Raw genomic sequence first — 12,010 nt, 5'->3', positions numbered from 1 at the left:
CGACAGCCTGAGTACAGCTGTCTCAGGGCTCCTCTTCCAGGTGACACGCAATCGATCACTCCCGTCAAAGGGTCCTGGCTATGCACAGGGTACAGGAGCCTGCAAACACTGATGTGAGCCTGCCCTAGGAATTGGGATGGTGACCGGCCACCTCCTCTTCTTACACTGCTGTGGCACAGAACAGGATGGGATGGAGACAAAGAGATTCTCTTAAATTCTTGGCATGCAGGCCCTTCACAAACACAGGCAGCAGTGTCCTCTTCTTACAACTGACGCCTCCATGCTCCCCTGCCCTCGTACCTCTGTCAGCTGTCACGTTTATACAGATGGGTTCCACAAAACACTTTTTAAATGTGCATTTCTTTAATTTTTAAAAATATACACAGGAGAAGCCATGTGTTTTACATAGGAATACACACATTAACAAAGCATTTGTTATAGTTTTCCAAAATTCTATTATATCAGTCTGAAATTTATAAATTAAGTATAGCAGAACTTTTAAAGTCAAAATGAAATCCCTGAAACTACTGGATGCAGTGGACTTTTTTCCAAAATCAAATGAACAGAGAGTATGAATATGGTTTGTGTTAAATAAGGTTTATTGTTAGCTTTATTGCCTATAGTCTATAAGATGCAACTTTATTGTGCCTTTGCAAACAGGATACATTTCTTAAAAAACTGATCAAAATTTTCCATACATATAGCTCTATATGATAGATTACAGTGCAACACTATTTTTGTTACATAATTATAGAAATACTATAGAACCCAAGAGCACAGCGTAAGCAAAAGAAATACAATCCTGAGCCATCTGAACAAGATGATTTAATGAATCCTTTTAGTGTAAGTTTAGAAAACACGGAGGAGGAAAAAAAAAGATACATGCACACTGCAGTCATGAGCAAAATACATTAAATACCTGTTCCTTGCTAGACACAGGTGGGGGACTATGGTGAATTTCAGACACATGCACACGCACTCACACTCCCATCTACTCCTGCTTCCCTCCCATCCCCAATACATTCACTCCCACCCCTTCCCCAAAGAAAAGATCAGGCACTAAATCCTAGTGAACCCCACATCTGCCTTGCCGGAGAACGTGAAGGGACTGCTAAAATAAGAGTAGAAATCCTCACCCACAACATGAAACAAAGCATGTGCCGTAAGCCAATTCCAGCTGCTTTTGCCTCTTTGGAAGTAAACGAAGCATATGCTCACTACAGTTTACAACTGTAGAGGGAAAGGTCTTGAAAACAAAACTGTTTTCCCTCCCTATCCCCTGAAGTAAAATCAACAGCGGAAAACTCACCCTAAAACTAATTGCCTCATCTGCTATTAAAATACATTTGTCATTCTATTTTTGGTATCTATTCAATCATAGTTCAGTAAGAACAGTTCATGAAGTTTGTACCTGCTTATAGTAAACACTACTGTACCACATAAAACCCACCACGGCTGGACAGGCTTATGAAGCACCAAACCTTCTACGTGTGTGTTCCTTGCTAACATTCGCTCAAGACCACAGCATCCTAGTGTTACCAAGGATAATGTACGTAGAGTTAAGTAACGAAAGGTATTTGGTTTGTGTCTTCACCTTACACATCCTGGTGATGAAATTAACCAAACCATGCCTTCCCTGAAAATAACCTGAGTCTGCTGACTACGCAAACTGACCAGCTCGACTGTCAGTCCACTAATCAGAGGTTGAGCTGGAAAACCAGAGGGCTAATGTCTACCAGCAGCTTGTCTTGTGCGGATAACCAAGAGTTCTTGGTTTTTGCAGTATCTATTGTCCCAAAGGCTGAACCACTGAGGTGGAAAGAACTCACAGCATCAAGAATACTGAACGAACTACACAGCCTGTGGGACTGCCTGGAGAGAAAAGAGGATCCTCATTCCCCACAGGATGTGCTGTGGGTTTTAGTGTCTCTGTGTACATCAGCTGCTACAGAAAGAAAAAAAAAAAGATTAACTCCATAACTTTCTTATTTTCAATTAAATGCTCATACACTCACAAAATAGTCACACACCCTATGAATATGAGGTGGCTCTTCTCTTCAACATTTTTAAAATCAAGAGGCACCAATACCCGTTCATTTATGTATTAGAAGTCTCACAGAATCACCACCAAAACGACAGAAATGGCATTTGTGATGATCACACAAAGGAGAAAAAGATCGAAAGACAAACTTAGCCACCGTATTTCAGACTGTACTTGAAAGCACAGACGCTCTGGCTAAATTAGAATCTAAGGTTCTAATAAGGTTTTCTTGGTTTCGCATAGTCCCATGGCCTTTGTCCGTGACTGATAAGTGGAATGGTTCCTAAGGTAATTGAGGAAACCACTCTGCAATTCTGTTTTCGATGTATATTATTATAATTAGTCTGCCTAGAAAAAAAACCCTTGGCTCTGTCATGGCCTTCTGCAAACAGAGGAAGAGCATGGCGAAGAGCAACAGTGCAGTGTTGACTATACGGCCTCGGCGATAAGGTCCTGACGCCACTGGTGAAGGGGGTTCCAGAGCAGAAAGGACCACATATTGTATTTCAGCATCTTTGGTTAAGGTCTGGCCTTGTCAAATCCACCTCTCCTTCCCATTTAGTCACCAATGTTTTAAGCCCATGCCTTTAGTTAAAGGTCACAAGACATAGTTTTCATGTCAAATCAAGAGTTTCAAATTTTTGGCCCTACCCTGCCCAGTAGGACTGTCAGGACCTTACACAGGAAACTGTAAAATCCAATGCTTCAGTGAAAAGCATACTCTTTTTAAAGTTTCATGAGCTGCATAGAAAACTGTCAACAGGATTCCCAACACTGGGAGAGGGACAGAGCACTTTGTCCTTAAAAGTGGCCTGAGCCAACTATATGAAGTGTGTGGCCCCCCAAAATATTTACCACCAGCCTCTAGAGCAACATCTATATTGTACAAATCTTATGTGAAGCCTAAATGTTTTATACGTTTTTCAGGTGGAAAGGTGAGAATAAGAGTTGTGAGTAAAGCTAAATCTGGCCTAGTGAGAAAAAAGAAGTAAACAAACAAACAAACAAACAAACAACCTCTGGATTTTAATTCAAAGGAAAATATAGGTCATAAACCTGTTTTACATCCTCAGCCAGAGTTGCCTGGAATTCTCTACCTTCTGTTATGGAGTCCAACGAGCTTCTCTCTGCTCTCTTCCTTCACTGCTTAACCGGATAGAGGGGAAACTTTAGGGAGGCTTCCAACAGGAAAGCAGAAACATGGCTAAAGTCCCGGTGGGGCCAAGACTGAGGTCGGACAGAGCAAGCGTCGTGCCTGGATAGCCTAACGCTGCCCAAAGCGGTCACCCGGAAGCCTGACCACACACAGCAGTCAAGCAGCGTTCTCCTGCAGGTACTCCTTTCCTTTAGACGTACCCCCGCTCTCCCAGACAAACATTTCAGGACAAACCACCTGGTCTGGTATGGGCTGGTACGCTACTGCAAATGCTGACACTTTCCAGTGAACTCAGCACCAAACGTGTTTTCTCCCTCCCTGCGGAAGAAACCAATCTGCAGTTTAAAACACAAAGTGTCCCAGTCCTCTTTACTTCTGTGTTTTCTTCTTTCTCCATTTTCTCATCAAAGTTTTCCTATATTGACGTTCAGTTCCACGTCAGATGAAATAAAGTTGCAAAATATTTGGTGATTTCCACAGAACATTCTTCTCGTAATGAACTGACTTAACGTGCTTAAGTCAAACTGACTTAACGCGCTTAAGTCAGAAGTATGTCCAAAGAAGTCCTTTCCATGTAGTTCGTTCATCATATAGAGAAAGACTCTTACACATGGCTATTTCGGGACAGTGCATTAAACGAAGATACCTCACAAGAGAAAAGATCATTATCTGTATCCATTAGAATAATACACAGATTCATAGTCAATGAGATGATACACTTTGCAGAAGAGAGGCATTGAACGGTATACTATTCAAATACAAAAACAGCAATAAACATATTCTGCACTACAGAAAATATGCTAACTTCTAACTTTAAGGATTTAAAGTAATGAGTCTGGTAACTGCATTTTAGGACTGGAACATGCTTCTTCCCTTCCAGGGACACAATGTTTGATGCCGGTGCACATATATATATATACACACACACACACACACACACAACACTGTGTCTGCAATGATATGCAAAGAGACAGACAGCCGAGTCCTGAAGGCAGATTTCAGAGAATAGGGCTACCAAGACCAAGAGAGCAAATATTAACTTAAGAACACCTCTAACTTCAGAATTTCATTTTATTGAACACACCTTTTAAAACAAGCACCTCTTGGCAATAAAAGCAAAGAAACACGAGTACTCCTTCCACTCTGTTCTAGTGGAAGACTTCTCACACCAACCTGCTGAATTCATGATGGAATCAGAAACAGGCAGCCCACTGGGGCTACAAGCAGAGCTCAAATGCAGGTCTGCTAACTTCTCGGGGAGAGCTGGAGCAGAGGAAAACACCAAAAAGCAAACTGGGCATCTATCACAGCTTTCTTCCTTAAGCAAAACAAATGCAAATTAGTTTTATAACCACAATTCAGTTTTTCAAACTTTTTCTGAAGAATTTTCATTTAATTTTGTATACATAACAGGAAGTAAAACTTTTTCACAAACATTCTCAAACCTTACAATTATCAAGAAATGACTAAAGTAAAAGCAGGAGAAATATTAAACACATGGCAGGGAGGTTGATTTCTGTTTCTGCTCTTAAAAAGTAAAAAAATCACCATATAATTAAGTACAAAAACCTGCATTGAATGACAACTGCTGGTGTATTTACTTGATCAAAAATGAAGACCAAGAATATAATAAAGCCCTATGATAATATTCGTCTGGAGCACTCCCCTCAGTGTGTGTACACTAAAATGTTGGCAAAGTTTCTGGAGCATTAGCTTATATAAACACGGGAGTCCTCAGTTAGCTGCATTAAATGGAACGTTCTCTTCTGAAATGCGCCACGATTCAGTTTCACTTACAAATCGCAAATTAAAGTTATCTCTTCAGAAAAATATCTGTTTGGCATCTCCTGGACTTTGTTCCATTGGACAATATGGACATTTTAATCTAAAGACAAGAAAGAAAACATTGAATCAAGGAACAGGATCAGTACTGAGCATTCAATTTTCCTCTACGGAATGTCAATGTCTTTAACAGTCACACACTCTCCACACACTCACGTCTGTATTTTGTTTTGAGGGTTAACTGTGCTTTCCCTTATTATACCAGCCAAGCTCTGAAGGGTCACAAATAAATACCAATCAAGCCAGATGCTAAACTGAAGGCTTTCCTTCAGTGGAAATGAGTGAAAACTGTTTTGTAAACAAAACAAAGACAACGGTTTTGAAAATTGCTCTTGCAGTTTCAAAAGTAAGCCCAATTTTCCTCCTCCGAAGTTTAGGCTGTGCCTGTCTTTGAACAAGCTTCAAATGGACTGGTCACACAATCCACTCAAGTGCAGCAAATCTGATGCCAGCGGCTGAGTCTAGAAGGCTTGCTGCCTACCAAGAACGACGCCCAGAACCAGCACGGTCTAGTCACCACCCACCGGCACCACCAGGGTTGCTGCATGGTCTGGGAAGGGCACAGATAGCTTCATTACATGCGAAGACTTTCTTTTAAAAGAAAGACTTTACCATAACAGGTCTCAAGTGAACTCCAATGAAAAATGTTCTAACTGCCTAAGCTAGAAATAGGCTTTTGTGCCTTTTTTCTTTTTATTATAAGTTGGGCCCAGTATGAGTATAAAAATTATAAATGTATATACCCTGCGAATTAGCAATTCCAAGTCTACAATTTATATATCACATGTAGATAAAGTAATTCTCTTTACAACAACAAAACGTTTAAATGTTCATTGATAGGGAATTGGTTAAATAAATTGTCACATTTCCATATGGTAGAATACTCTGCAGCTCTAAAAAAAGAATGAGGGCTCTTTCTGTAGCATATAAAAGACCTTCAAAATACATCATTAAGTAAAAAAAGCAAACTTGAGTACCATACAGGGTATGTTACCATTTGTGTAAAGGCAGGGGGGAAATGACAATGTACTGCCTACCCAAAAGTTAAGAGTTAAAGATCATGCTTATAAATCTAATCATCAAATTCATGAACAAATAAAAAGACTGACAAGAAAAGAAAAGAAAAGACAAGACAAGAAAAGAAAAAACATCAGATACCACCTTCCCACTAAGTTTCAAAAGAAAATTTTTTTACCAACACTTAAAAAATCACTTACTTGCTACCATTAAACATTTTATTCAGGGCATCTCTTGATATAATATGACCACAGACCAATTTCATGGGTGGATTGTTATCTGTTGTTTGCTGACGAAGAATGGGACAGGCAAATATAGAGTGATACCAGCACTTTTTACCAAGGTCCACTTCAATCTTCAAAAAACAGTAAAAAGGCTCAAGTTACGTCTCGGAAAACCATCTACATGTCAATATGCACTGGGAAGCAAAAACATTTATCAGTCTACTCATCCAAATGTATCTTTTTACAGCACTCTTACCTCAAAGACAGGCAGTCTTAGGGATTCAAGCCTTACTTCATAATTCTAATTAACCTTCAAGATTATTTATAACACTACTTTTCAAACTAAATTCTGATGTCTGAGGAGTCAAAGGAAGGCAATGCTCTAGATGTCGAACACTCCTGAAAATCTGTCAGAATAGATATACCCTAAGAGCAAAGCCCACCAGAAACCCTGTTTTGCAGCACACTCAGGTAGGTGGTAAAATTCAGTGTAATAATTCCTTTAAAGACAGAATAAACAAGGCTTACTTCTATGCAAGGTTCAGATCTGAGTTTCCCATGTTCTGTGTATAATGGTCCAGAGAAACTACCTGAAACAAGGACTTTAAGCTCAAGTTCAGCAAGACCTCTCACAATCTGTACATCAGAGCCATGGTAGGTGTACCAGTCATTTCTCTTCACAGGGAACAAAACAAACAGAAGCTATGAAATCACCTAGCACAATGGTTGGCACACGACAGCGGGCTCCACAAAGGTCAGTTCTTTCTGTTTTCTTTCCTTCCAAAATGGTTATCAATATAAAGTCTATTACCCAGACTCTTTCAAGAATGTTGACCAAGTGTAACAGAACAATCCTGAGAAATAATGGTCCGATCATCACCTCCCATTGCTTTACTACCCTAACACACAGATGTCAGGTGAATTCAGACTTCAGCGTGCTCTGTGCTCATGCACAAATGTCAGAGATGCACGTAGCACAGCTGGGAAGCTGCCAGATTCTTGCAGGCACCTTCCTCAGCAAAGCAAGTGAAGACTCAAGTTCTTTTCACTTGTTCAAATAAGCAGCAGTCAAGGAGGGGTGCTGCCTGTGTCCTGACCACACTCAGACTGGGAATGCACCTGTGTCTTTAATCAAAACAGATCTCTGAGGAGGAGCTGGGGCAGCCAACCGACAGTTACCAGCTGGAAGGTGACTGTGGATAAACCTGTGCACAGGCATGGCAGACAAAAAGCAAAAGCCAAATGCGTATTTAGCCTTTTAGGGTCCGTGACACAACCGTGACAGGCATGATAACTGCAGTCCAAGTTTTAGTGCTTACTGTCAAAGGTCACATACAATGACCTTTGCCACTCCATGTCATAACTCCTATGGCAGCAAAGCTGGAGTCCCTACTATGTGTCCCATGTTATTCTAAGCATACCAATGTTATCTCTAGTCTTTAACAGCCCCAGAAAGGGAAGGAAGGTACCACAAACTACTGCTTAGAGAAGTAATAGGGTTGGCAAGTGACTAGAGGTGATGTTTAAAATCATGGCCAGGAGAGCAGTGGACACGCAGCACTGGAGGGCCGCTGAGGACTGCACGTGTACCAGGGACAACCTTTATTTTAGCAGCTCTGTGCTTATTTTGATTAAGCACAAACCCATGATTTCATAAATATCGATGCTTAACACAAAACTAAATTCAACCAGTTGACTCACCGCTCTTCTATTTTAAAAAACCGTAGTCCGAGTGGTTTCTCCAGGGCCCTGCAGAACATACTGCGTGCCACAGTACAGATGCCACGCACACCTGTGATGTCTTCCTTCACTAGCTCTCTACGTCAAAATTGTATTCGTTTTTTTCTACGTCAAAATTAAAAACCAGAAACTCCAGCGCCTCCAAAATGTACTAGCTCCCCATTTCTATTGTTTTTAATCATGTCTACACATGACATACAAGAATCCTGGCTGAACGGCTACAACGGTGTTCTCTCGTTAAAAGGCAAAAAACAGGCATTTTAAACTCTTAGCATCCATGTTCTTCTCATGGCAGGAAAAAACAGAGAACGGTAGAAAGTGGAACTCACAGGTAATTCATCTTTCTGGTTCCAAACTCCTGTGCACTGCCTCTGTTCTATCACGGCTTTGATATTAATTAACGCTGGCAGTGCCACACAACCTGCTGAGAAACTGGGAGAGAAGAGGAAATGTCAGTGCCAGGCCAGGTGTCAGACAGCTTGGTCCCAGGAAACATCAATCCCTCCAGACTCCGTGTGCACAGGGTCCTGGCCATTGGACAGGGCACAGTGCCCTCTGCTTTGTTAAATCAGTGCCAAGAAAAAAAAAAAAAAAAAACAAACCTTCACATTTTACAAAACCACCAGATTCAATGGGCTCTGCTTATCAGTCATTAACGATATCCTGAAACAGTTTCTTGCTCAGCCTCCTTCTAGACCCTAGACCAGGATGCCCCTGTCCAGGGCAGAAGTGCTCATTTCTCAGACCCAGAAATGCTCACAGTCGTCTCTCAGCCGAGTCCCTCTTCAGGACTGCCCTCAGTTGAAGCAAGTCACCTGACCAGGGTCACATCTGATGACTGCTCTGGGTGAGGATACAGAAGCCCAGCTTGTCACCCTAATTTGGAACAGCTTCACAGGCCCACCATGGCGCCAGAGCTCCTCGGGGATGTGCTGAGGCCTCTGATAAGACTACTCTGCAGTCCAACTTACCCTAATCCTGCTGCTTTCATTCTGCCACGGGGGCTCATCCTAACAAACCTCCCTCGTGTCATCTCCACCATTTCACACTCTGTTCCCCCAGAGAACCTGACCTGCAGCCTGCTCATGCATTATAACAAACTGCCTCAGTGTCTCCTATGCTCAGCTGGAACACCCCACGGAAGGCAGAAGGTACCTTGTTCACCTTTGTAGCTCATACAATGCCTGGCACATAGCAGGGATCTAAAACACTTGAGGCATTAAATAAATAGGAGAGCTAAAGAAGTTATTTTCTTAAACAGGTTCATCGACTTCTTGTTTTCAAGACCCACTTACATGCTTAGATATTAAGAATCTCAAAGGCATTTGTTTCTGTGGGTTATATTATTGTACTAGAAATTAAAACTGACACATTTAAAAAATATCAATTTGTTTAAAATAATAAATATATCACGTTATAAATAACATTCTTACCAAAAAAAAAAACAAAACAAAAACTCCGTATTTTCCAATCCAAAAATTGTGACAAGACTGGCACTGTTTTACATTTTTACAAATCTCTTTATGCCTAGCTTTATGGAAGACAGATTCTTATATCTTCTGCTGCATTCAATTTGTTGCAATGTGTTCTTTTGATTTAAATAAATGGGGAAAAAATCTGGCTTTAAACAGATAGGCAGTAATTTAATTGCCTTTTCAGATAATTGTGATATTCCTTTAATGCCACACCAAAACTCAACAAGTAGTAGATTCTTAAAGGTTAGTTGCAGAGTGGAGTGAATCCTTGCCACTGAATTTTTTTGTTTCCTGCTACATTAAAATCCAATTGTCTGTCTCACACTGTGAATGAATCTTTTACTCATGCACGATTTTATAAGATCACAGTGAATTAAGATCTTCTAAGTGTTAACACATTTCATTACACAATCTCAAAAAAATCAAATTCATTAATATCACCAATCTCATCAGAAAAGTATTGGGAAGGGACCCCTGGGCAGTTCAGTCAGTTAAGCATCTGACTTTGGCTCAACTCAGGTCATGATCTCACGGTTCATGAGTTCCAAATCTACACTGGGTGAGCTCAAGCCCCACTGCAGGAGCACTGTCAGCACAAACCCGGTTCATGAGTTCCAAATCTACACTGGGTGAGCTCAAGCCCCACTGCAGGAGCACTGTCAGCACAAACCCTGCATGGGATTCTCTCTCTCTGCCCCTCACTCACCTGTGCACTTGCTTGCATGCTCTCTCTCAGATAAATAAGGGAAGGAAGGAAAAGAAGGAGGCAGGGAGAAAAAACAGTATTGGGAAGCTGCATGCCCACAGTGGCAGATACAAGTTTTCCAAAACTGCTATCTTAGCTTAAACTCATGAATTTAAAAGATACAAAAAGATATAGTCAGTTGCTTTCCTTGACATGACAGGCTCACTTCATACATGTGAAAAAACAGCTGCCAAAAACCTAAGTGTAATTAACTGTAGTGATTCTAATTTTTTTTTTTAATGTTTATTTATTTTTGAGAGTGAGAGAGACAGAGCACAAGCAGGGGAGGGGCAGAGAGAGAGGGAGACACAGAATCCTAAGCAGGTTCCAGGCTCTGAACCATCAGCACAGAGCCCGATGCAGGGCTTGAATCCACGAGCTGTGAGATTAGGAACTGAGCCAAAGTCAGACACTTAACCAACTGAGCCACCCAGGAGCCCCAGCTGTAGTGATTTTTTTCAAGTAAGAACTATTTCATGAAAAAAAACAACTAGTGGGGGCACTTGGATGGCTCAGTTGGTTGAACGTCCCGACTTTGGCTCAGCTCATGATCTCATGGTCCCGTGAGTTCAAGACCCGCATCAGGCTCTGTGCTGACAGCTCAGAGCCTGGAGCCTGCTTCAGATTCTGTGTCTCCCTCTCTCTGACCCTCCCCCACTTGCACGCACGCACGCACGCGCACGCGCGCACACACACACACACACACACACACACTCTCTCTCTCTCAAAAATAAACAGTTAAAAAAATTAAAAAACAACAACAACTAGTGTATTGGCTCATAAAAATCAAGCAACATACACAGGTGTTTTCTGAGACAAGAGGATACTTTGGCTTGAAGTTGAAGTGCTTTATGAGAACTTCCCACTTTGTCACACAGAATATTAAAAAGGTGTGTACTCAAAGGTGAAAATGTAATAAAACTAATAATTTTAAATGTTTTGTCAAGAGCAATCTTTTTTTTTTTTTTTTTAAGAACAGTCTTAAGTAAAACTAGTGTGTCTTAAACTGCAAGTGTGTGGTGAAATATGATGTGTGGGGAATATGCCAAGTCCTTTAGGAGTCTGGGACCGCTCTGCTGATCTGCGAGCTAAGGCTCAAGCAGTTTAATACACCACTGTTGCTGCACCATCTGTGGAAATATCGGCACAGTGAAAAAGGCTCTGGGGGACCCCCAGAGGTTCACAGATGACACTGCTCTAAGACTGTTTCATCACCAATTGTGATGATCTCCTGAAATACCAACCGTACTCTTCTTCAGAAAGACAAACGTTCTCTTCAAAAGCGAGACAGGAAATTAAGAAAAACTAAAGCAAGCAGTGCATATTTCAATAGCAGGACCCATTTCCATACCTGACGCTGAGAGGGGACTCCACCGAGAGCCCCAGGAGGGCACAGGCGTCCCGAGTAAAGATGTCACAGATGTCAGCCCACTGGTTTGCATCAAGTAGGTGAACGTATGGTGAGTTCTCAATCCCTTGTCTCAGGTACACAAGGCTTCCCATCAAAACCTGAATGTCTAAACAAAACCAGTGACAATTTGGAGGTATGAATGAGCACTCCTGAAACAGGGGCTGACGTGGGGGTGGGAAGCTGAGAAAGGCAAAATTCCCCCAACTGACATAGCCTAAGTTATTAACAATGTCTTTTAAAATTCTGGTCCTTAAGCTTGGTTTATCCCTTCACTGTAAATCAAAGAAACAGCATTGAGAGAAAGGGGAAGAAAAGGAAAACACTGAATACAAACTTCAAGTTACTTTACTCTTATACAC

General features: G+C 41.3%; 1 protein-coding gene across 5 annotated transcripts in view; it reads right to left on the bottom strand.

Moving 5' to 3' along the window:
• Positions 1 to 576: 576 nt before the first annotated feature.
• RMND5A (required for meiotic nuclear division 5 homolog A) overlaps positions 577 to 12,010 on the bottom strand; it is a 63,300-nt gene continuing 51,866 nt past the window's right edge. For 2 of the 5 annotated variants that reach the window (XM_043603921.1, XM_043603924.1), the window contains 5 exons: positions 11,592 to 11,757; positions 8,350 to 8,452; positions 6,257 to 6,411; positions 4,995 to 5,082; positions 577 to 4,515 (listed from right to left, as the gene is read on the bottom strand). In XM_043603921.1, the coding sequence (XP_043459856.1) occupies positions 5,019 to 5,082; positions 6,257 to 6,411; positions 8,350 to 8,452; positions 11,592 to 11,757 (488 nt within the window). In that variant the 3' untranslated portion in view covers positions 577 to 4,515; positions 4,995 to 5,018. Of the gene's footprint in view, positions 5,083 to 6,256; positions 6,412 to 8,349; positions 8,453 to 11,591; positions 11,758 to 12,010 lie in introns of all 5 variants that reach the window. The other 3 variants (XM_043603920.1, XM_043603925.1, XM_043603922.1) reach the window with 2 other exon arrangements.

This window comes from Prionailurus bengalensis, chromosome A3 (assembly GCF_016509475.1).
Source record: "Prionailurus bengalensis isolate Pbe53 chromosome A3, Fcat_Pben_1.1_paternal_pri, whole genome shotgun sequence".
In the NCBI taxonomy this organism is placed as follows: Eukaryota; Metazoa; Chordata; class Mammalia; order Carnivora; family Felidae; genus Prionailurus; species Prionailurus bengalensis.
Note: the sequence above shows the minus strand (reverse complement) of the source record. Positions and strands in the feature narration are given on the sequence as shown.